Source organism: Rattus norvegicus, chromosome 1 (genome assembly GCF_036323735.1).
Source record: "Rattus norvegicus strain BN/NHsdMcwi chromosome 1, GRCr8, whole genome shotgun sequence".
Classification (NCBI taxonomy): domain Eukaryota; kingdom Metazoa; phylum Chordata; class Mammalia; order Rodentia; family Muridae; genus Rattus; species Rattus norvegicus.
The window spans coordinates 96,683,031-96,709,279 of NC_086019.1; the positions used below are offsets into that span (position 1 = coordinate 96,683,031).

General features: G+C 48.1%; 1 protein-coding gene across 1 annotated transcript in view; it reads left to right on the plus strand.

Annotated features, from left to right (window-relative positions):
- Window positions 1-26,249, plus strand: part of Pepd (peptidase D) — a 144,574-nt gene that overhangs the window by 9,407 nt on the left and 108,918 nt on the right. Inside the window, exons 3-4 of the mRNA NM_001009641.2 lie at window positions 1,919-2,046; window positions 18,522-18,585. Of these exons, the coding sequence (NP_001009641.1) occupies window positions 1,919-2,046; window positions 18,522-18,585 (192 nt within the window). The remainder of the gene's footprint in view (window positions 1-1,918; window positions 2,047-18,521; window positions 18,586-26,249) is intronic.

Genomic DNA, 26,249 nt, shown 5'->3' on the forward strand with positions numbered 1-26,249 from the left:
CTCCCAGCCCCGTATACATATTAGAAGCTCATTGAGGTTCTAGAGCTCCAGTGTACAGCCTAGACCCTGTACTTAGCTGAGAATTACTGCAACACAAAGTCCTCAGGAGGAACAACACTTGCCCAGGATGCTACAGTGACCCAGAGTTGGGCTTATGCTCATTGATGCATCATACCCACTTTACAGAGGAGGAAACTGAGGCCTGGGGGAACCAGATTGTCAGGAGATAGACCTGGAGTTAGAACCCTGTCTTCTAGCTGGACCTGGTGAAGACCTGTAATCCCAGTACTTGAGAGAGGCTTAATTAGATCACTAGTTCAAAGCCAGCCTGGGAAACTTAAGGAGACCCTACCTTGGAAAGAAAGAAAGAAAGAAAGAAAGAAGGAAGGAAAGAAAGAAAGAAAGAAAGAAAGAAAGAAAGAAAGAAAGAAAGAAAGGAAGGAAGGAAGAAAGAAAGGAAAAGAAAAGAAAAAAAGAACTGAGAATGTTCTGTTCAGTGTTAGAGACCCTGCCTCAAAGCTATCAGTGAGCAGTGGGGGCATGGCTCAATGGTAGAGCCCCTGCCTAGAATCCTCTAGTGAGGGACTGGGGACATAGCTCAGTGGTAGAGCACCTGCCTAGCACATAGTAGGCTCTAGCTTCAATCTCTAGTACAACTATCACAGGTGCACACACACACACGCACACACACATGCACACGCACACATACACATGTACACATACACACACATACACACATATGCACATGCACACACACATACACATGCACACATACACACATGCACACACACGTACACATTCACACATGCACATGCACACATACTCACACATACATATACATACACAAACTCATACACATGCACACACATATATGCACATACACATGCACACACGCACACACGCACACGCACACGAACATGTGCACACCTATGCACTCACACACTCCCAGCTATTTTTCTTTGGGTTGTTTTCTCTCTCCGCCCCCAGACCTAGAACTGTGGCCAGAACCTTTCTTAGAGTGGAAGGTGGGGCACAGAGGAATGTGAAGGGGCAGGTTGTATGGAAAGGAAGAGGCAAGGTCTGGCTGCCAGACCCCAGCCACTGCAGCAGAACACAATTTTCTATGATCCTCTTGCTCATGGCCCCATTGTCCTTAGAGCCTCAGGCTTGCCGTCCCCAGCTGCTAAGTTTCGTGGAGGTCTTCTTTTGCCTCATCTTGAAGCTTCTAGAACTTTATATATTTGTAGCTTAAAAATCACTTTCCTAAATTCAGCTGTGGGCTCCCCGATTGATGTCATTCTGGGGTCGTCTGAGAAGAGCCCCTCCCCCACTTCATACCGTGGTGACACCAGCCCAGTGCTTACTGCTGAGCGTGGGGGTAGGAGGGGGAGAGTCCCCACTTGGGTAAAGGTATTCTGTGTGGGTTTCTGCATTGAGCTTGTGCTCGGTGCTGTTGGCTGCTGGCTGCCATGGTTCTAGGAGGTGACCTGCAGGTGATGAGGCAGGGACATGCAGGAAACCTGAATCGTTAAAAATAGAAGGCACGAGTTAGGCCAGGAAAATAGCTCAACGGCTAAAAGTACTCGCTGTGAGGCTGGACAACCTGAATTCTCCCCGGGAGCCATAAGGTAGAAGGGTTAACCTCTTACATCCATGAGTGCTGTGACACACAGAGACATAGACGGTAATTAGATCAGTGTAATAGAGAGGGGTAGGAGGCAGGGTCGGAGGGGCCCCTGCCTGCTCTGGACAAACAGCAGCATGACAGGATGGACGACTGGCAGCTGGACTGGGAATCAGGCTGTGGCCATTTCCTAAGAGGACGCCTGAGTCTAGGAGGGAGGCCTCAGTCTCTGCCTCCAGAACCTCATGCTTCTGGCTGGTCATTGGGTAATGATGTCCCTTGCTCCCTCCACAGGAGTCCTTCTTTCACTGGGCCTTCGGTGTCATCGAGTCAGGCTGCTATGGTGTCATTGACGTGGACACTGGAAAGTCAACCCTGTTTGTGCCCAGGCTTCCTGCCAGCTATGCCACCTGGATGGGAAAGTAAGGAGTGGTCCCTGCCTTGGTGCCAAGCCTGCTGAGGGAGAGGATGGGCTGGGGACAGGAGGAAGGGCCTTTGCTGGCAAGCTCTGAGTCACGTCCCTGAACCTCAGTTGAGAGGAGGGGTCAGAGCAAACCTATAGGTTGGAGGCATGGTGTATCGGAAAGCCCAGATTCCCTGAATATTAAAAATACCTGTGGGTTGGGGATTTAGCTCAGTGGTAGAGCGCTTGCCTAGGAAGCACAAGGCCCTGGGTTCGGTCCCCAGCTCCGAAAAAAAAGAACCAAAAAAAAAAAAAAAAAAAAAAAAGAAAAAGAAAAGAAAAAAAAAAGAAAAATACCTGTGGCCTTTAGACTTCTGCGTGGGCTTGCTGGAGGAGTGTGTGCTGTCTGGGCCCCCTTTCTGAGGCTTGTTACTTACATTTAGAGGTATTACTAATGCCTACCCCTGGCCACAGATGGTCTGTCCATCCCTGACCTCTCTGTGAGGATTGGGGCTGTCCATGTGAGGAGTTTGGGACCAGAGGCGGGCTGTAAGCTCCCTGGGAGAGACTGGCCCACTTCTGTTCTCCAAGATACCTGGCAGCGCTCCTACCTCCTCACAGCACCGAGGCGTACACTGTATAACCAGGGATGCTTTGAAGTGAAGAGAGAATCTTGTCTTCCAGTCTGTCATTTCTGCCTGGAGAGTGATTATTCCAGACTAATGTGTAAATTACAGCCCTTGCTACTTGGTGCCCCATCGCGCTCATTACCAGGAGGGCTGCTGAGTCTGTGGCTGTTTTGAGTGACGTGGCACCTGGCTGGCACAGGGACTCTGAGCTCTTTGTAGAGGGCCAGGGCCCCTAAAGGGTTGTCCTCCATACTCCCTCTGCTTCATGTGCTGTCCCTCCTGCTCCAACCAGACAGCACAGCATCCGTCGCTGGTCCTGGCATCTCACTCTCCGCTGCCTCGGGAGGTGGAGGTCAGCTCCACAAATTGGCATCAGTTCTGCTTCTGGGTCACTTGCAGCATCCCAGGCTGGCCTTGGGCCATCAGCTGTGCTGTGGAAATGCAGCCCAGGCAGAGTTGGCAGCAGGAGAGACGCAAGCTCTGGTCACCCTGTGAAGTTTTCTTGGCTTGACCCTTGGGAGGGACCAAGGCAGGGTGGGGGAGTTGACATGTCTTGCTTAGCTGCCTTTGGAGTAGAGAGCTGGGCTGCTGGGGAGAGGCCATGCTGGATCCCCCCTCCCTACCTCATATTCCATATGCAGCCAGATCCTTGCCACTCCCCTGCTTTAAAGAGGAAACAGGTTCAGCGTGCTAGGGAGATTACCTGTCCAGCACTCCAGTCTATTCTGTAGGAGCTCTGATTAGAAGTAAGGCTTGTCTGCAGTCTGTCATGGCCTCTACATGATGGCATGGAGCACCAGTGAGGAGTCTAGCCACTGCTCTAATTCCTTCCAGGATCCACAGTGCCATTGCAGTGGTGTGTTGGTGGGTTGGTTACATCGGAGAGGCCAGCATGAGGTGATGATGTTGCTAGGCGTGCTTATATTGTCCCTGAATGGCTGATCTGGAAGTCACTGTGCTGTCCCAGGTTGGCAGTGAGCTTGTAATCTTCTATCTGGCTAGAGTGGTGGAATCTTCTTCAGTCCTGCTTGACCCTGGTCAGTACCACAATACGGGATGTTGATGCGGTTCTCTCTCGTGGGATGCTCTACCCAGGAACACAGCTGCCCTACCATGAGGGAGACACACCCACCTGTGTGGAGAGCCTCTGCTGGTGCAGCACCAGCCATAAGCCCGAATGAGCTTCAGATGACTCAAGGCTTCTGCTGAGGTCGCAGAGTCACGGAGTGGAGGTCAGCAGTGCTGCCTGCCTAAGCTCTGTCTCACTTCCTGACCTTGAGAGTTCACACACTAGTGACCCTTCTCATTTCAACAAAATTCCTGACAGAAGCACCCTAAGGGAGGAAGGACGCATGTTGGCTTAGTGTCTCAGAAGGCATGGCTCATCACGGTAGGGAAGGCATGACGTGACAACAGGCAGGAGTGTGACGTCATGTCATGGCAGCAGTCAGGAAGCAGAGATCGGGACCAAACATGTGGTCAGGCTTTAACTCTCACAGCTTGCCCCCAGTGTACAGTTAATAAAAGTTCTGCCACTTTCCAGAATAGTCCTTAGTTGGGGACTGGTTGGTCAATCACGTGGACCTCTGGGGGACAACTCAGATTCAAACCACAGCAAGGATAAATAGTTTTTAGCTTTTGTTCCACTCAGTTTTAGGGTTGAGTACTACTCAACTGTAGTATATAAGTCATGTTTTCACTGCTATGACAAAGTACCTGAGAGAAACGAGTTAAAAAGAAGAACGGTTTATTTTGGCTCATGATTTTAGACGTTTCACTCTGTGGTTTGCAGGCTTCATCACTGTGGATCTGACAGGAGACAGCATACTCTAGTAGTGGGAGCATGGTGTATAGCTACCCTCATAGTAGCTAGAAAAGAAGGGGTGGGGGAAGACAGATGGACAGATGGATGGATGGATGAACAAGGGCTCTAAAATACTGTTTTAAGGATATATCTCCTAGCGCCTTACTTATCCAGTTAGGCTTGGGCTCCTAAAAGCCCACTGACCTATTAGTCTGTCAATAGTTAATCTGTTGATGAAGCCAATACTATAATAAGTCTGAGCATTGCCTCACAGGGGAGTAAGCCTTCAACATACATGTCTTTGTGGGACCCTTCTTATCAAAACCATAACACCTAGAAACTGAACCAGCCTTGAGGAAGTGTTATATCTCATCTCCATAAGATGCTCCCAGAATGCCTCCTGCACCCCAAGCTGTCCTCGTGAACAGAACTGTGGCCGTTTGAATGAAAATGGCCCTCATAGGCTCCAGGGAGTAGCACTATGGCCTTGTTGGAGTAGCTGTGACCTTATTGGAGGAAGTGTGTCTCTGGGGGGGTGGGCTCAAGCCAGGTCCAGTGTCTCACTCTTTTCCTGCTGTCTGCTGATCTAGCACCACGTCTGCCTGCATGCCGCCATGCTTCCTGCCGCGATGATAACGGGCCAAACCTCTAAAGTTTAAGTCGGCCCCAACTAAATGTTTTTCTTGATAAAAGTTGCTGTGGTCATGATGTTTCTTCACAGTGATGGAAACCCTAACTAAGACAGAGGTTGGTACCAGAGACTCAGTGGGGTATTGTTGTGATAGGCCTGGCCATGCTTCTTCCTGGAGGAATATAGAACACTTTGGGACTTTGGACTAGAAGTGTGATTGGACACTTTAACCAGGGCTTAATGGGCCATCCTAGTAGAAGAGTGAAAGACAGTGATATTGAGGGTGATTTGAACTGTGGGGGCCTGGCTCAAGAGGCTTCAGAGGAGAATATTATTAATACGTGGCCTGGAGATCAAGTCTTGTGATATTTTGGTGAAGAATGTGGCTGTTTTCTTGTCCCTCCGAGTGATGGGCAGAGGAGATTTCAAAAAGCCTAGTGTTGACGAGTGGCCAGTCTCATGGAGATCTATAATGAAAAGGCACAGATTGAGCAAGGAAAAATTCAGAATGTATAGTTGGTGGAGAAAAGGGACACCAGGAGGTGTAAACAGATTAAAGGAAAACCTGCTGCCAACTGGAGTAAAGGGAGAGGTGACCTCAGAGCAAGACCCTACCCAGCAAGACTCGCAGCCTGTGAGAAGGAATTAAAGAAAAACTTAATAGCAAATGCCTTTAATCCCAGCACTCTGGAGGCAGAGGCAGGCGGATCTCTGAGTGTGAGGCCAGTCTGTTCTACAGAGCGAGTTGCAGGACAGCCAGAATTAGGTGGTCAAGGAAACCACGAAAACCAGAAAGCCGGCGAAAGTATTTGAATGAGGGTGCCCTGTTCCAGCCCTAGGGAGCTGAAGAACTTGGCAGCTTCGGCCACATAGTTCTGGCTTTAGAGTCGAGAATAGAAAAGGGGGTTTATGAAATCTCCCTCTGTGACTAAGGAGGGTCTCTGAGGTCAGACCTGTGGCAGGGGTGTCCCTGAAGGGAGGCCCAGAGAGGTCATTGGATGAAGCTGTGAAGGTGAAGCCTGGATTGCTTTGGAGACCCCAAGATGTTAAGAGTTGCCAGAGTCGTGGGATACCTGCCGAGGAGAGCTCAGACGGGTGCGGAACCAGCCCAAAAGAGAGAGAAGTGTGTGTGTTGCAGTCAACAAAGCTGAAAGATGTTGGAGATCCGAAGGGTGTTTAGATATTAGACTTAGGGATGTAGAGCTTGGAGTTTGCCCAGCTGATTTTCAGTCTTGCGTTGGTCCAGTATTTCCCCACCACGTCCCCTTTCCTCCCTTTTGGAATGGTAATGTGTATCCTGCACCATTGCATGTTAGAAGTATGGGATCTGCTTTTTCATTTGATTTTTACATGGGTTACAGTCAGGAGATTGCCCTGAGTCTCAGAAGAGTCTTGAAGTCTAGACTGTATTAGTGTGGAGACAGTGATGGACTATGGATGCAGACTTTCGAAGTTGGACTGAATGCATTTTGCATTATGATATGGCTATATTATGATGTGACCTATGGGGATCCAGGAGTGGAAGGTGGTAGTTTGAATAAAAATGGCCTCCATAGGCCCACAGGGAGTGGCATTGTTAGGAGGTGTGGCTGTGTTGAAGGAAGGGTGACACTGGGGATGGCAGATTCAAATGTTCAAGCCATACCCACTGTTTCACTCTCTTCTTGCTGCCTGCAAATCCAGCACGGTGTTGGCCTGGACACTGCCATGCTTCCTGCCCTGATGATAATGGACTAAACCTCTGAAACTCTAAGCCAGCCCCAATGAAATGCTTTCCTTTATTAAGAGTTGCTGTGGTCCAACAGAAACCAAGACTACATGGCATCATTGGAGCCCAATTCTCCCACCAAAGCAAACACGGAATATCCAAACACACCAGAAAAGCAAGATCTAGTTTCAAAATCATATTTGATCATGATGCTGGAGGACTTCAAGAAAGACGTGAAGAACTCCCTTAGAGAACAAGTAGAAGCCTACAGAGAGGAATCGCAAAAATCCCTGAAAGAATTCCAGGAAAACACAATCAAACAGTTGAAGGAATTAAAAATGGAAATAGAAGCAATCAAGAAAGAACACATGGAAACAACCCTGGATATAGAAAACCAAAAGAAGAGACAAGGAGCTGTAGATACGAGCTTCACCAACAGAATACAAGAGATGGAAGAGAGAATCTCAGGAGCAGAAGATTCCATAGAAATCATTGACTCAACTGTCAAAAGATAATGTAAAGCGGAAAAAGCTACTGGTCCAAAACATACAGGAAATCCAGGACTCAATGAGAAGATCAAACCTAAGGATAATAGGTATAGAAGAGAGTGAAGACTCCCAGCTCAAAGACCAGTAAATATCTTCAACAAAATCATAGAAGAAAACTTCCCTAACCTAAAAAAAGAGATACCCATAGGCATACAAGAAGCCTACAGAACTCCAAATAGATTGGACCAGAAAAGAAACACCTCCTGTCACATAATAGTCAAAACACCAAACACACAAAATAAAGAAAGAATATTAAAAGCAGTAAGGGAAAAAGGTCAAGTAACATATAAAGGCAGACCTATCAGAATCACACCAGACTTTTCGCCAGAAACTATGAAGGCCAGAAGATCCTGGACAGATGTCATACAGACCCTAAGAGAACACAAATGCCAGCCCAGGTTACTGTATCCTGCAAAACTCTCAATTAACATAGATGGAGAAACCAAGATATTCCATGACAAAACCAAATTTACACAATATCTTTCTACAAATCCAGCACTACAAAGGATAATAAATGGTAAAGCCCAACATAAGGAGGCAAGCTATACCCTAGAAGAAGCAAGAAACTAATCGTCTTGGCAACAAAACAAAGAGAAGAAAAGCACACAAACATAACCTCATATCCAAATATGAATATAACAGGAAGCAATAATCACTATTCCTTAATATCTCTCAACATCAATGGCCTCAACTCCCCAATAAAAAGACATAGATTAACAAACTGGATACGCAACGAGGACCCTGCATTCTGCTGCCTACAGGAAACACACCTCAGAGACAAAGACAGACACTACCTCAGAGTGAAAGGCTGGAAAACAACTTTCCAAGCAAATGGTCAGAAGAAGCAAGCTGGAGTAGCCATTCTAATATCAAATAAAATCAATTTTCAACTAAAATTCATCAAAAAAGATAAGGAAGGATACTTCATATTCATCAAAGGAAAAATCCACCAAGATGAACTCTCAATCCTAAATATCTATGCCCCAAATACAAGGGCACCTACATACATAAAAGAAACCTTACTAAAGCTCAAAACACACATTGCACCTCACACAATAATAGTAGGAGATTTCAACACCCCACTCTCATCAATGGACAGATCATGGAAACAGAAATTAAACAAAGACGTAGACAGACTAAGAGAAGTCATGAGCCAAATGGACTTAACAGATATTTATAGAACATTCTATCCTAAAGCAAAAGGATATACCTTCTTCTCAGCTCCTCATGGTACTTTCTCCAAAATTGACCATATAATTGGTCAAACAACGGGCCTCAACAGGTACAGAAAGATAGAAATAATCCCATGCGTGCTATCAGACCACCACGGCCTAAAACTGGTCTTCAATAATAATAAGGGAAGAATGCCCACATATACGTGGAAATTGAACAATGCTCTACTCAATGATAACCTGGTCAAGGAAGAAATAAAGAAAGAAATTAAAGACTTTTTAGAATTTAATGAAAATGAAGGTACAACATACCCAAACTTATGGGACACAATGAAAGCTGTGCTAAGAGGAAAACTCATAGCGCTGAGTGCCTGCAGAAAGAAACAGGAAAGAGCATATGTCAGCAGCTTGACAGCACACCTAAAAGCTCTAGAACAAAAAGAAGCAAATACACCCAGGAGGAGTAGAAGGCAGGAAATAATCAAACTCAGAGCTGAAATCAACCAAGTAGAAACAAAAAGGACCATAGAAAGAATCAACAGAACCAAAAGTTGGTTCTTTGAGAAAATCAACAAGATAGATAAACCCTTAGCCAGACTAACGAGAGGACACAGAGAGTGTGTCCAAACAAAATCAGAAATGAAAAGGGAGACATAACTACAGATTCAGAGGAAATTCAAAAGATCATCAGATCTTACTATAAAAGCCTATATTCAACAAAACTTGAAAATCTTCAGGAAATGGACAATTTCCTAGACAGATACCAGGTACCGAAGTTAAATCAGGAACAGATAAACCAGTTAAACAACCCCATAACTCCTAAGGAAATAGAAGCAGTCATTAAAGGTCTCCCAACCAAAAAGAGCCCAGGTCCAGACGGGTTTAGTGCAGAATTCTATCACACCTTCATAGAAGACCTCATACCAATATTATCCAAACTATTCCACAAAATTGAAACAGATGGAGCACTACCGAATTCCTTCTATGAAGCCACAATTACTCTTATACCTAAACCACACAAAGACCCAACAAAGAAAGAGAACTTCAGACCAATTTCCCTTATGAATATCGACGCAAAAATACTCAATAAAATTCTGGCAAACCGAATCCAAGAGCACATCAAAACAATCATCCACCATGATCAAGTAGGCTTCATCCCAGGCATGCAGGGATGGTTTAATATACGGAAAACCATCAACGTGATCCATTATATAAACAAACTGAAAGAACAAAACCACATGATCATTTCATTAGATGCTGAGAAAGCATTTGACAAAATTCAACACCCCTTCATGATAAAAGTCCTGGAAAGAATAGGAATTCAAGGCCAATACCTAAACATAGTAAAAGCATATACAGCAAACCAGTTGCTAACATTAAACTAAATGGAGAGAAACTTGAAGCAATCCCACTAAAATCAGGGACTAGACAAGGCTGCCCACTCTCTTCCTTCTTATTCAATATAGTGCTTGAAGTTCTAGCCAGAGCAATCAGACAACAAAAGGAGGTCAAGGGGATACAGATCGGAAAAGAAGAGGTCAAAATATCACTATTTGCAGATGATATGATAGTATATTTAAGTGATCCCAAAAGTTCCACCAGAGAACTACTAAAGCTAATAAACAACTTCAGCAAAGTGGCTGGGTATAAAATTAACTCAAATAAATCAGTAGCCTTCCTCTACACAAAAGAGAAACAAGCCGAGAAAGAAATTAGGGAAACGACACCCTTCATAATAGACCCAAATAATATAAAGTACCTCGGTGTGACTTTAACCAAGCAAGTAAAAGATCTGTACAATAAGAATTTCAAGACTCTGAAGAAAGAAATTGAAGACGACCTCAGAAGATGGAAAGATCTCCCATGCTCATGGATTGGCAGGATTAATATAGTAAAAATGGCCATTTTACCAAAAGCGTTCTACAGATTCAATGCAATCCCCATCAAAATACCAATCCAATTCTTCAAAGAGTTAGACAGAACAATTTGCAAATTCATCTGGAATAACAAAAACCCAGGATAGCTAAAACTATCCTCAACAATAAAAGGACTTCAGGGGGAATCACTATCCCTGAACTCAAGCAGTATTACAGAGCAATAGTTATAAAAACTGCATGGTATTGGTACAGAGACAGACAGATAGACCAATGGAACAGAATTGAAGACCCAGAAATGAACCCACACACCTATGGGCACTTGATTTTTGCCAAAGGAGCCAAAACCATCAAATGGAAAAAAGACAGCATTTTCAGCAAATGGTGCTGGTTCAACTGGAGGTCAACATGTAGAAGAATGCAGATCGATCCATGCTTATCACCCTGTACAATGCTTAAGTCCAAGTGAATCAAAGACCTCCACATGAAACCAGATACACTCAAACTAATAGAAGAAAAACTAGGGAAGCATCTGGAACACATGGGCACTGGAAAAAATTTCCTGAACAAAACACCAATGGCTTATGCTCTAAGATCAAGAATCGACAAATGGGATCTCATAAAACTGCAAAGCTTCTGTAAGGCAAAGGACATTGTGGTTAGGACAAAACAGCAACCAACAGATTGGGAAAAGATCTTTACCAATCCTACAACAGATAGAGGCCTTATATCCAAAATATACAAAGAACTCAAGAAGTTAGACCGCAGGGAGACAAATAACCCTATTAAAAAATGGGGTTCAGAGCTAAACAAAGAATTCACAGCTGAGGAATGCCAAATGGCTGAGATACACCTAAAGAAATGTTCAGGGTTGGGGATTTAGCACAGTGGTAGAGCGTTTGCCTAGCAAGCGCGAGGCCCTGGGTTCGGTCCCCAGCTCCGAAAAAAAGAACAAAAAAAAAAAAAAAAAAGAAATGTTCAACATCTTTAGTCATAAGGGAAATGCAAATCAAAATAACCCTGAGATTTCACCTCACACCAGTGAGAATGGCTAAGATCAAAAACTCAAATGACAGCAAATGCTGGCGAGGATGTGGAGAAAGAGGAACACTCCTCCATTGTTGGTGGGATTGCATACTGGTACAACCATTCCGGAAATCAGTCTGGAGGTTCCTCAGAAAATTGGACATTCAACTGCCCGAGGATCCAGCTATACCTCTCTTGGGCATATACCCAAAAGTTGCCCCAACATACAACAAAGAGACATGCTCCACCTTGTTCATAGCAGCCTTATTTATAATAGCCAGAAGCTGGACAGAACCCATATGCCCTTCAACAGAGGAATGGATACAGAAAATGTGGTACATCTACACAATGGAATCTTACTCAGCTATCAAAAACAATGACTTTATGAAATTTGTAGGCAAATGGTTGGAACTGGAAAATATCATCCTGAGTGAGGTAACCCAATCACAGAGAAACACACATGGTATGCATTCATTGATAAGTGGCTATTAGCCCAAATGCTTGAATTACCCTAGATGCCTAGAACAAATGAAACTCAAGACGGATGATCAAAATGTGAATGCTTCACTCTTTCTTTAAAAGGGGAACAAGAGGGGGCTGGAGAGATGGCTCAGTGGTTAAGAGCACCAACTGCTCTTCCTGAGGTCCTGAGTTCAAATCCTAGCAACCACATGGTGGCTCACAACCATCTGTAATGAGATCTGATGCCCTCTTCTGGTGTGTCTGAAGGCAGCTACAGTGTACTCATATACATAAAATAAAATCTTAAAAAAATAAATTTATAAAAGGGGAACAAGAATACCCTTGGCAGGGAATAGAGAGGCAAAGATTAAAACAGACACAGAAGCAACACCCATTCAGAGCCTGCCCCACATGTGGCCCATAGATATACAGCCACCCAATTAGACAAGATGGATGAAGCAAAGAAGTGCAGGCCGACAGGAGCCGGATGTAGATCGCTCCTGAGAGACACAGCCAGAATACAGCAAATACAGAGGCGAATGCCAGCAGCAAACCACTGGACTGAGAATAGGACCCCCGTTGAAGGAATCAGAGAAAGAACTGGAAGAGCTTGAAGGGGCTCGAGACCCCATATGTACAACAATCTCAAGCAACCAGAGCTTCCAGGGACTAAGCCACTACCTAAAGACTATACATGGACTGACCCTGGACTCTGACCTCATAGGTAGCATTGAATATCCTAGTAAGAGCACCAGTGGAAGGGGAAGCCCTGGGTCCTGCTAAGACTGAACCCCCAGTGAACTAGATTGTTGGGGGGAGGGCGGCAATGGGGGGAGGATGGGGAGGGGAACACACATAAAGAAGGGGAGGGGGAGGGACTAGGGGGATGTTTGCCCGGAAACCGGAAAGGGAATAACACTCGAAATGTAAATAAGAAATACTCAAGTTAATAAAAAAAAAAAAAAAAAAGAGTTGCTGTGGTCTTGGTGTCTTTTCACAGCAATAGAAATACGACCTAAGACACTGTTCTTTCAACATCCCCTTGTCCCTGCCTCCTCACTCAGACCGAACTTGCTGAGATGAGAGACAGCTCAGAAGCTGGCAGATGCTTTCAACTGTGAGCTGTAGGGATGGACAGTGGAGGTCCAGGTCCGGGTCAGCTGGCTCCAGCTTGTGCTCACTTCTTCCCTCCTCCCTCTCCCTCTCCCTTTCCCTCTCCCTGTCCCTGTCCCTGTCCCTCTCCTCCTCCCTCTTGAGATAAAATGTCACTATGTAGCCTAGGCTGGCCTCAGACTCATATCTACCTGTCTCCTCCCCAAGTGCTGGGATTGCAGGTGGCCATTACCGTGCCCCGCCAACAGAATTATTTGGGTAATTGTATGTATGCAGAGAGGGGTGTGTGTGTGTGTGTGTGTGTGTGTGTGTGTGTGTATTTTGCTGGGGTTGCATAACCTAGGCAAGCACTCTACCACTGATCTGTTCACCTAGATATTTCCTTATAAAGAACTGGCTCTGGCAAGAAAGGACTGATGCTGTCTGGGAGCTGACAGCAGACATCTGCAGCTGGTCCACTGGAGGACTGTGCTTGGCTAAGGGACTCTACCCCAGTTGCTGAACCCTCAAAAACTCCCCGTGTCTTCTACAGTTACATCCTGGGGATTAATTGCCCTTGACTGAAGGGCTTAGAGCCCAGGACCTTGATTGGTCAGGTATCAGCTGTTAGCAGTCTGCTTTTCTCATGCACTTATAGTCTTCAAGAATACAGGAACTCCACAGCTGGCCTGAGACTATTAAAGCACTCTTTTAGTCTGGCCCTGCTTTGCTGAGGCAGCTCATTGTCTGGTGCAGAAGAGAGCCTCGAGTAACCTTGAGGGTAGATTCGTGTCTGCAGGGTTGGTCCCCCTGGTGTTCGAGGCTGTGTGTGCTGTGCAGGTCAGGCCCAGCAGCTGTGGTCTCAAGGGAGACTGACATCACAGCCGAGACAGTTTCCCCAGCAGACCTTTCCTTTCTGTGCTCTGGGCTGACTCACTGTCTCTCTGCAGCTGAGTGTTTGGGAGGGAAGGCCTGGTTGGAACGGGCAGGTGACAAAGGGGCCAGTTGTCTGGGCTTGAGCTGGGAAGCAGCCAGATCTGATGTGCACGGCTGCTTCCAGACGCTGCGGTAATCAATAGGGCACCGGGAGCAAGGCTGATGGGATTACCTGGCCTTTGCAATCAAAACCCACCAGACTGAACATTTGACCTTAAGCTCCTCAGCTTCCTTTGGAGTCTCTATCTGATGGCTTTTGAAAATCCATCTGGCAGGTTCTACAATCCAAAGTCACTCAGGGAACCTGAGGTCTGTTGTAGGATCCACAGCTGTGGGCACAGACTTGCCGTCAGGGTCACAGATTCTGGGGGAGGAGATGGGAAGCTCAGGGCAGGCCTGTGCCTCACCCTACACTCTTACCGAAGCAGGAGGGTGGGAGCATCTGATGTGTTTGGAGTCTCTCCAGAAGAAAATTAGCTGACCGTGGCCCTGGCCTGGGCATCTGGAAGTTTCTTCTGTGACATACCGTACCAAGTAGCTTCAGGGACATGGAAAGTAGGCAGCTTGGGGTATGGATAGGGGATCCTTTACATTCCTTTCTGTCCCTGACCAAACCGAAAGGACGGATAGTGTGCCTGGCCTAGGTTTGCAGGGAGGTGGTGATTGGCCTCTCTAGGACCTGTCTGGCCCCAGACTACCCAGGAATGTCTGTCTGGTGGAAGAGTGCACATGGGGTGATTTGCGATGTTTGAGACAGGCTCTTGCAATGTAGCTTGCGATGACCGTGTATCCGAGATCCTTCTCTCTCAGCTTCCTGAATACTGGAGTCATGGCGTGTGCCATTGCACTTGGTTTTATGTGGGCTGTTTGTGACATGAGATATGGTATGGGGGAGGTGGTCTCTTGCATGGCACTGCCCCATCCCCCCCTTGAGTCACAAGGAGGGAGGGCTTCCTGAGCGTCTGGGGCAGGACTGTGACTCCTGCTGTCATCAGGAGGAAGGATGGGCTCTTTGAGGGAAGCGGTCTGGAGGAGGAGCTAATGGGTTCTTTATGGCTCCTCCTAAGCGCCTGCACCTGACTCCCAGCTCTAGGGATTAGCCAGAGCCCCTAGCTTTCATGGGTGCATGGGCAGGTTTGTCTCAATCACTGAACCTCGCAGTGTGGCTGTCCTCTGCCTGGCTTTCCTGTGTGGAGATCATCTCAGAGGCTGCACTGTAGCGGCCCCAGCTCACACATAGGAGCGGTCTGCGGGCTCAGACACTACTCTGATTTGCAGAGGGCTACCTCCCTCTTTGACAACTTAATGACATCTTGACATGGTTGCTGACTTGGGCTCTGCACGCACTGTGTTGTGCCAGTAGCAGAATAAAAGGCAGCCACATTGTTTGGAGCTGAAGGCAGGCGCCCGGCGCTGGAAACGGATGGCGGTTGCTGTCATTTGGCCTTTTTTACTTATTCATTAGCCACACACAGGTGGTCAGCTAGCCACTAAGACCTGCCCTTTAAAATTCCATTTTCTGGAGGGTTCCATCATGTCTGCATCATGTGGCATTAATTTAATGGCTCCTTCTCACCCAAGGGCTTACACAGGGCTTTGGGGCCCATGGTACTGTGACCAAGCATCACTCACTCTGACTCTGGGCTTGTGCTTGGGCCCAGCTGCTGGCAGAGCACAAATCCCGGGTACAGGGTGGGTATCCTGTCAAGGGAGACAACCTCTGTCTTCTGCCGGAACCGCACCGTGCACTGGAACGAGGAGTATCCAAGTGAGCTCAGCTCCTCTCCCGATTTGTCCCTTTAGTCTGGTTCTTTCCATCTGGATCTCCCATGTGATGGGGCCAGGCATGAGCTGTGCCTGCTCCTCACCACATGCCAGCAGGATGTAGATCCTCTAAGAAGCCACTGTGTACCCTATCAGCACCCCCGCCACCCCAGTGCATCCAGAGATTCCCAGTGACCCTCCCCGCCAGGAGACATGTTACTCCTTTTCCCATCAGCTCCACTAAGTTGTGGCTGCCAAGAGTTCCATGGCTGGTTTGATCTTGCCGCCTGGCATATACGTCCCTCCAGGTAACGTCTAAATGATTTTACTGTAATTAACTCACAAACACAAAAAAAAAAAAGCAAGTAATGTTCAAACTTAATTATCTCTGCCCTTTCTAAGAATGTAATGTGCAGAGTACCCGACAAAATGCCCACAGCTCTTCGTATTTTATACCTTGGCGGTTATTTCTGGCAAGACGACGCATGGGAGGTGCATTAAGACCCAGTTTGCACTCAGTCTAGACTGTGGCATCTGCCTCTGTGAGGAGAGCAAGTGCTGGGCAAAGGCCTCCCTTTGCTCCACCTTGCCATCCAGAGACAGTTTGAATGTCGGTTGTCCTCCGTAAGGTCATGTATTGAATGCTTGGTTTTCCTACCTGATGGTGCTGTTAGGAAGGAAGACTTCAGAGGAAATGGATCACTGGATGTGTCCTCCGGGGTGCCATCTCGTCTCAGGCCCCTCATCTCCGCTGTCAGCTGCCCATCCACTGCAAATGGAACAGCCTTTGCTGTACATGGCCTCCACCATAGCGCCCTGCCTCCCCCATTCACTCAGGCTTAGTGGAGCCAAGCAACCCTACACTGAGCCTCTGAAACCAAGAACCCCGAGAAGTGAATAGTTCCTTTCTTACGTTGCCCGGCAAGGCATGTCTTCGTACTGATGTAAACGTGAGTTGGATAAGCACCATGTGGGAGTTTGGAGGTGAGCATGCAGGAGGGACACCCAGTGTTCGCAGCTCACTGCTATCACCTCCTTTTTGCTGCCACTTCCCTTGGCTTCATAGGATCAAGCCTGGGGATCACTGCTTCCAGATTTCACCTGTCTTCTCTGGCCTGGCAAGTCTCTGATAAATCCTAACTTGTAAGACTCCAGAAGAGGACAGGCAGATGTTTCCTAGCGGCTTCTTCTAAAGGACACTTTTTTTGGAAAGAGGCTTCAGGTACCCTATGGCAGTGGATATGAAAAGGTTAGGGCCCCCACTTTAGTGGCTGGCCTGACCCCTGTGCAGAGCCCTGGAGGCTGAATCAGATCTTTGTGCTTCTGAATCTGTAGGGAGTTTGCTTTTCATGCCTGTCACAACCCGTGTTGACAAAGTGACTGGGGCTGGAGGTAGGGCGGGGCTGTGCTGGCACAGCTGGAGAGCAAGTGACAGCTAGCAGCTGTCTTGATGGTCTCCCTGCCCCTCGCTTTCCCAGTCTGCACCTGGGACTCCCAGGATCCAGTTGAAGTGACACTTCCTGCCTCAGCTCTTGAGGCCTTTTGCTAAGAGGTGTCAGATCTTGGCCGGTTAACTTTTGAGCCCTGTCTCATGGCGGAAGCTAATGTGACTGAATTGTGCAAATTTAATTTAATGGCAAGACCTTGATGCCCAGTGAGTTTTTCAGAGGTCAAAGGGAGGTGGGTCGGGGGGCAGAGAGCATTCCATGAAACCACAGTGAGATCAGCGTTTCTCAGACTAAAGTGGGGTTTCTACCTGGACTGTGACTCTCTCTCTCTCTCTCTCTCTCTCTCTCTCTCTCTCTCTCTCTCTGCTGGTTCCATTACCCTCCACTATCCCCTGGTTCTCTAGTCTGAACCTCTGATAACAAGCTTTACCTGTTTGGGGAGAAAGAGATTGATACTGGGCCAGAGAGCTGTGGACTGCAGTTCCCAAGCAGTGCTGTGCTATGACACATGGGCCTTGGAGCTCTGAGGACCTCCTGGTTCCATCCCCAGATGAATTCCCACACATCCCTCATGGCCCTGGTAGATATAAAGACCACCTGTTGTCCGGTACTGAGACCTGTGGGATGGTGCACCTGCCGTGAGACAACAGTAGGACGGGAAGGGGTGGGTCTGTCCCCTTACTTTCCAGGTGTGCGGTAAGTAGTGCCCATGGCATGCATATATATATATATATATATATATATATATATGTCACTGGATGTGGCACTTGACAGTGACCTCACCCCCCCCCATGTGGTGACTGTTCTTCCATATGGGAGCCCACTGCCCCCACCAGCGTTGACTCATCTGGGGTGGCACTGCAGCCTGCTGAATCCAGGGAAAGCATCCACAGTCAGGCGAGGGCTGTCTCACCTCATCTACTCCATGCTTTCTCCTTGGCTAATTGTTTTAGAGTTGATGACTAAGCTTAAATTCTTCTCCTCACATTGAGAAATACTGATATTGACTTCTTTAAAGCGTTCACGTATTAACCTTCCTTTAAAGAGGTACAGCTGGGAAGTCACTTACTCCGTGCCCCTAAAGGCGAGGCACACAGGCTGACTGCCTAGAGGGTCAGTGCGGGGGAGGGAACGAATGGAAGCAGGGACCGTATTCTCCCACTGTTTGCTGCCCGCAACCAGGGGCGTAGTGGACTGAATCAGAGGTCCCAGGGTGGCAGGCGTAGTTCAGCGGCTTTGACACCCTTTCATCAACTGCTGGGTGTATATGCTTGGTGCTGGGTCATCACACTGTATCAGGGATGGACCAGAGCTTCATGGCTTGGATTTGGTAGGCAGAAGGTGACCAGGCTGGGGCATTGCCAGGCCCTGACCATGGTTTCGTTGTGCTTTCTTTTCAGGATCCATTCCAAGGAGCATTTCAAGGAGAAGTACGCAGTGGACGATGTCCAGTACGCGGATGAGGTGCGTAGCTGAAGTGGCACTGAGGCATAAGCAACCTGGGTTATGCTGACCCATGAGGTTCCTCCGAAAGGATGTCTCTGAGAAGCGACCTGCCTGCAAATGGTACCCCGCTCCAGTCAAAAGTGCGGTGGGTCCGGCCTGGGCCTTTGTGTGTTGAGGGGTCTATTTGTAAGGAGAGCCCCAGGTTGTGAATGGCTAGTGCGTGTACGTACAGGAATTGGGGAGTGCCCTGACTTAAATCAGCCTTCCAGCCTGGTCACCCAGCCAGTGTTGGGTAGTGTGGGTGGATGTGTCTGTGTCCTCCCGAGGCTGTGAATCCGACCCTTGTCCACGCTGATGAGAGGGGCTCTTTCAACCTCCACTGCCGACAGTGGCTAAGCAGAGTTGGGCGCACATCTCAGAGCTACACGGTCCGAGTGAGCAAAGTCCTCCAATACCGTGGCTACTGCCTGGCACACAAGAGGCCACTCTGTTCCATCCCTGGATGCTGTCACGGCTCCAGGTTCTAATCCCACCCCACTCTTTATCATCCCCATCCATCAAGGCCTTGCCATGCTCTCCAAGTCAGAGCTGGATGGAAGTCAGCATCTGCCACTGGCAATCCAACCTGGGCCTGGCTGGAGCAGCTGGACAGGGCTCCACGACCGCATTGCCCTAGACAGAGCTCGAAAGCGCACACATGCTAAGAGCTGGGGCTGCCAGGCTTTGGAAGCAGCTTAGATGCCTGTCGATGGATGAATGGAGAGAAGAAATGTGCTGTATGTCCGCAGCAGACTGTCAGTCATTCATGAAGTCATTTGCAGGAGAATGGATGGCACTGGGGATCTTCATGTGACTGGAAAGCAGCCAGGTGCCCCGAGTTTGCCCTCATGTGGAGTCTAGATAAACCTGCCCATCTGCCTGTCTGCCTGTGTGCAGGGTGAAAGCAGAGGCACTGTTGGGAAAGTGGGAGGGGAGGAGGAAGGGGAGGAGGGAGAATAAGATCAGAGGCCTTCGAGGTCATACGTGAATACCTCATATGGAAGCACAACCTTGAGCTATGCTTGTACGATACTAATTTCTTTGGAGAGACCTTGAAGCAGAAGACGTAGTGACAGGAGAGGAGAAGAGCCTTGAGGCCCAGGACTGGGATTGCAGGGTAGAGGTGGTTATAAGATCCGTCCAGTGGAGATCAAGCAAAAATCTGTTCCTCTGGACAGGACATAGCTATGCTGGGGTAACAGCACCAGGTGAAGAAGCAGGTTTTGAGGGACTCTGGTCAATTACATTGCACGGTGAGGAGCCTGCCTGTCTCTGCTCAGTGTTCCGTGCCTGGCCTACTGGCTCTGGGATAGACAGTTCTCCTTGACCTTGGGCAGACCAGCTTTGGCCTCATCCTGTACAGGGGCAGAATGGTCCTGCCTTGAGTTCTGTAGCCTGGAGTGCTAAGACCCCTCCTCCCCCACTCTTTATCAACCATGGAGGCCTTGCACTGGTCCACACTGGTGCTCTCCGGATAGCGTGTGAACATCAGCTGGCCTCCGCTCTGCACCCGACGTTGTCCCGTCGCCATCTTGAGAACCTGATTGTTTGCCTTGCCACGTCTCTCCTGCATTCTCCGTTCTAGTCCCAGAGATGTGCAGGATATCAGAGGTGTTCAGATCCACAGCTCCACCTAGCAGCACAGGGTGTGGGCCAGCACAGGAAGTGAATTCATGGGCGAAGTCAGTGAAGCAAAGTAGAACCCTGTCAGGTTCCCAGGAAAACCTCAGTGAAGGCAAATGCTCGCAAACCTGTACCTGAGTCTATGTCTTCTGTATCTTCTGTCCTGTTGGGCCAGGGGGAGGTAGGTAATGTGTTAATTTTTTTCTGAAAGGTTTAAAATAATTATTAGCGTATGTGTTTAAAAGGTATAATTTATAAGTATATGTAGATGTCTGTGTGTATGGGCATGTGCATGCAGTACCTATGGAGGCCAGAAGAGGGCATCGGATTTCCTGGGGTTATGAGTTACAGGGGGTTGTGACTGCCCAATGCGGATACTGGGGACTGTACCCTGGTCCTCTGAAAGAACAGCAAGTGTAATTAACCACAGAACCGTCTCTCCAGCCCCGTAGTGTATGTACATTATAGAGAAGAATAAGCTTCCTTCTTATGTTTTTATGTGCGCACTGTGCACTATGATGGTAAAACCATGTTTGTCCTGCCCAACACTGACCTTCTTCTCCTCATGTAGTTCCCCTTCTACTTCCTACTCTTTATTTTTTTTTCAACTGTAGATTCTGCAGATGAGAGGAAACACACCATGTTTGCCTTTCTGAGTCTGGCTTAGCCAGATGATCTCTGCTGGAGAGGACACACTCTTCATTCCTTGTGTGGCTAGATAACACCCAATTGTGTGTACGTACCACACCTCCATTCTCCATTTGTCTGTTGATGAGCACCAGACTGATTGCACGTCACTGGTGTGAATTGTACCACAGTAAGTGTGGGTCTGAAGCGCGTCTCTGCCCTAAGCTGATTTAGCTGCTTTGGGCCGTATACCTAAGACTGGTGTAGCAGGCTCATACATAATTTTGTGGAGACCTTCATACTGATTTCCATGATGGATGCACACATTTAAAGTCCTACTTGTAGTGTATAGGGTTCCTTTTCTCATACATTGAGAAGCCGCTTTTGATGGATCCTCTTGTCATGTGGCTTCCAGTTTTAAGAGAGACTGAATGTTTACGTGCCCCTAATGAGGCCATTCGCTTGCTACATTGTATCTTTAAGCATTAGAGGAGATCTGTTCATCCTTCTCCCTGACTTTGGTGCTGATGCTGTCCTTTGGCCAATGTATCTCCATTACCCTTGCACACTATATCATGCATCTCAGTGTCATTGCTCTATTGGGCCTTGACCTCGGCACCTCCCATCCTCAAACCGGGAGAGAGAGCTAGCATAGTCTCTGTTTCAGGGTTTTGAGAGTCCTGCATTTGGCTGGGCTTTACCTGCTGCTGAGTATGATCCCTTTCTGGGCTGTAGCCTCAAGAATTGTCATTACTGGAGGGAGGGGAGAATTCAGCTCCCATTTACCCTATGATTTCTTGGGGAAGAAAGCAGCCCTCCAGATGTGGGACATTAGAGGACATATTGGGGCAGGAAGTCCTTAGTGAAGGGTTAGACAGACCAGCTTGCTCTTAACCTTTGAAGGCAGAATGTTAAATGAAGGCATCACTAGAGGTCAAAGGGCAGAGCCCCTTTAGGGTTCTGGAGTCCTCTGTCGGAGCAAGATACTCATTACCATCGTTGATCAGATCTGTTGATCACAGGGCCTTGGACGTGCCAGGCAGTACCACTGAACCACACCCTAGCTTTACTGCTGTCCTAGGTAAAGTAGGTGCTTCACTCTGGGGCTAGTCGCTGTAGGAGGCTACCCTGTCCTCCAGTGAACCACAGGTCCAACCCTATTTATAGACCAGGAGGTCAAGTCTGAGAGGCAGAAGACCTCATCCATGGCCCCACAGCCAGGGCGTGGCAATATTGTGACTCGAAGACTTCCAGGTTCCAGAGGCTGCCTCCGTCTCTACACTTGCCTACCAGTAGCAGAAGGCTGGCTTGTGGGAGGCTTGCGTGTGCAGAGGTGACCCAGGCTTTCGAGTCCCTGTGATCTCCTGAAGCTGGGAATGAATCCCACCAAAAGGAGCAAACTGCTGCTTCAAGCCCCATGGGCTGGAAGCATTTTCTGATGTGGGCAGCACCATGCACAGTCCATCATGGAAAGTGACAGGGAGCTCCTTAGGCAGGTAATCCCAGGCCAGTTCTACAGTGCTCAGCCCTGCCCAGCCTTGGCCATCCTTGCCCATCTTCATGAACTAGACAGCTAGCTGCAGGTGCGAGCTTGCGCTGAAGGAGAGTGGGAGTGGCCTGGGGCACAGCTGATCCCTTGATGTCTTATATGCATTTATATGTAAAATGCGTGTGTGTGTGTGTGTGTGTGTGTGTGTGTGTGTGTGTGTGTGTGTAAAATGCATGTATCAGAGGACGGCATGCAGGAAACCCCGAGTTCAATGCCCAGAACCAAATTAATGAAGCACGCCTGTAATCCTAGCCTGTAGAGGGGGGAGGCAGGAGGCTCGGAAGATCGAGATCATCCTCAGTTATTTAATGCTTTCAAAGGCCTGGGCTACATGAGACCTTGTCTAAAAACCTGCAGATGTCTGAGATGACAGGCCTGGTTTCCCTCCTACTCCTAACAGGAGAGCCAGAGCTTAATTACTGAAAAGGGGTCACTCAGGGGACCCCTGGGAGGGGGCTCCACAACACTGCTGTGTATACGTGGTGTAGAAGCTAGTGTCTAACTAACTGGGAGCTGGCAGGGCAGAGGATGACTTTTGTATTTGCTTTATGGCAGATGTTTCAAGGTTCCAGGGTCAGTTAGCCAGGCAGAATGTAAGAGCTGTCCTGTGTGTGTGTGTGTGTGTGTGTGTGTGTGTGTGTGTGTGTGTGTGTGGCTTCAGGAAGAGGGGTCTTTGATAGGACCTTGCCCTGAAGGGGCTGTGTACTCTGATTGCTCAAGAATAGTCAGACAGCCATATTGTTGGTGCTATTTTGATTTTAAAAGCAGATTCAGGGGTTGGGGATTTAGCTCAGTGGTAGAGCGCTTGCCTAGGAAGCGCAAGGCCCTGGGTTCGGTCCCCAGCTCCGAAAAAAAGAACCAAAAAAAAAAAAAAAAAAAAAAAAAAAAAAAAAAAAAAAGCAGATTCAAAAACTTAAGGGCATTTCAGGCCACTGGTGTGTATGCACCGGTGTCTTGGGAAACTGTCATGGATAATGGCTTGTTTTCTAGAGTTTCAATGCTGGTCGGGCAGAGCCCTGCACACTGGGGCCACATGGGCTTTCCTCAGCAACAGAGTTGAAGCGTGTCTAATTCCTTTGTTAAGAGTGACTCACTGGCTTGGTCAGAGTTCTGGTTAGGAGCCTCTGTAAAGTTCCCTTGGGCAACTCCTGGATTGTCCCCTGGGCAGGATCTGGGCCCACAGGGCTCTGATAATTCTTCTGGCCTGTCCACCTAGTCAAGGCTGCCTGGGAGATGGATGCTGGCTATGGCCTGCAGCAAGACAGGAACATTTAACAGCCCCACTAGGGAGAGCAGATGGGTCCCCTGTGGCTGTGCTCCTGGAAAGTAGGCCCGGGGTTGTTAAAGCTGTGCTGTCTAGTCCTGGGGCTACATTCAGAGCCAGCGACACAAAACCGAATCTTGTTCCCTTAATTTTTGAGGCACAGCCTCCAATCGGTGTGCTGATGAGTGTAGCACTAATGGGTCTCCACGGGGAAGGCAGATGGAGCCGCTGGGCTGGGAGAGGTTCTGCAGCCATAGAGGTAACCAGGGCCCACTCAAGCAGCTGTGATCAATAAAAGATGTTACTCTGCCAGGACTCACGACGCCTGGCCGGCTCTATCGGGCCTCCATGCATCTGAGCGGCAGGCTTACAGCGAGGGGGGTGGGGGGCTTCCCCTCCATTATTCCTAACCAGCATGTCCAGAGAGTCATTGTGGAGAGAAAAACCATCAGCCCACACATTTGTTATCCAGCTCCTCTCTCCTAAGGACAATAGCAGATACAATCCCCAAGTGCCTCCTCGCTCTCTGATTCTGCCGCTGTAATTGACGGCATCGGTGTGTGCTGATGAATGTAGACCCTTCATGTCAACGAAACAACACACCCAGGGCCTGACACACTCTGCTCTGTTGGTTTTAATGAGCCTCTCTCCCCTCCAGGAGGGGCAGGCTGGGCAGGCAGGAGGAGGGGACGATGCATGCCTTCATTTGTGAAACACAGAGGGGCTCAGTCATTCTCCAGTTACTGAGCAGGGAAGGAGAGAGGCTGCTCCTGGAGAGCCAGTGCCTCAGCCCTCTTGGCTAGACCATGGTGTGGAATACTGGCCTTTGACTCCGTATTCAACTAGGTCACTTCATTCATAATTTTTTTCTTTTTATTATTACCCCTTCCCCCTTTGTTCTTTCCTTCCTTTTAAGGACGGGTCCTGGGGACTCTGTGCTGGCCCTGATCCTCCCACTTACGCCTTCCAAGTTCTGGGGAAATAGGCACATACTATGCCCCTGCTCATTTAATTTTCTTTTAAAGTAAACTCCCCCCCCACCTTAGGAAATAGGGTTTCATTGTGTATTCCAGACTAACCTTTCCATTCTTTTTTTTTTCTTTTTTTTTTCTTTTTTTCAGAGCTGAGGACTGAACCCAGGGCCTTGAGCTTACCAGGCAAGCGGTCTACCACTGAGCTAAATCCCCAACCCCCCAAACTAACCTTAAACTCACAATTCTCCTAGCTGAACTTCCCAAATGCTGGAATTATAGGTGTGAGGCACCACACTGTACCAGGAAACAAATCCTTAATATATAAATATATAAAAAACTATGTAACTATGCAGGATGCTCACACAGCATTATTTGTAATAATTCATCATTAGAAATGATTTACATGTCCAGAAAAGGGAAGGATCAAGTAAATGACATGTAGTCCATTAAGACTTTTCTATAACCACGTGTTAAAACTGGGCTTTGCTACTTCTTTTTAAAGGTAGGTGTCTGTGTGTGTGTGTGTGTGTGTGTGTGTGTGTGTGTGTGTGTGTATGCTCATGGAGGCCATGAGAGGGTGTTGAATTATAGGTGGTTGTAAGGCAACAGATATGGGTTTTAGAGACCAACTTGGACCTCCCAGAAGAGCAGTCAGAGCTCTTACGCCTTGTGCTGTCTGCCTCTTCTGTCCTGGCTTTGCTATTCCTTAGCTGTGCTTTTAGGCAGGTTCTGCAACCCTCACGCAAGCTGTTTTATCTGTGAGTTCCGGATGTCTGTGCCTTTATGGGTGGTTAAATGAGGTGATGTGTGTAAGATGACTGACGCAGGCCATAATCAAAGACTTATTGAACGTTTACCCTCCCCAGCAGTAGTGACTGCTAAAAATTACGTGTTTGAAGAATATTTAATGACAGGAAATAAGCGAAGCATGTAATTTCATATGATCCAAATGTCATTACAGTTCTGTTTCTGTCTCTGGGGATGGGATGGCAGGTGTATTTTCTCTTTCATGGCTTCCAGTGTGTTCCAGCTTTTCTCCAGAAACGTTTTAGTATTGAAGAGTGTGTATATGCTACGTCAAAACCTATCAAAATATCCACCTTAAATGCGTACGGCGTGGAGTGTCTCAGCAGTAGCTCAGCCAGCCCGTTGGCACAGCCCACCCTCCTCTCCTGTGTTGAGGGTATCAGAGAGCTTAGGGCGGGGATGGGGAGCATGACAGACAGTCAGCCCAAGGACCAAATTGCTCCTAGCAATGGTCAGCACTCTGGAGTGCAGGTTTCCTAGCTGGTGTATGATGTCAGGGGATGGATGGCAGCCGGCTGGGGGTGGGGGGAGAGAAGGGAGTGACTGAATCTGCTTGCAGGCTGGGGTTCAGACCCAGGTAGGATGTGATAGACTAGTCAAGATGGTGGGAAGATGATCCAGCCGTAGGTGAGAGTGAGCAGAGGTGTGGGCAGGCGAGCCTAAGTCTGCTCACACAAGGTACTGGGGAGGAAGCATTCAGCATGTAGGGACAGGAGACGTAGCCGGCCAGGGTGGAAGCCAGTGAGTGAAGTTGAGTAAAGCTCACTCCTTTCGGTTTAGCCAAGGAGATCGGTGTCAG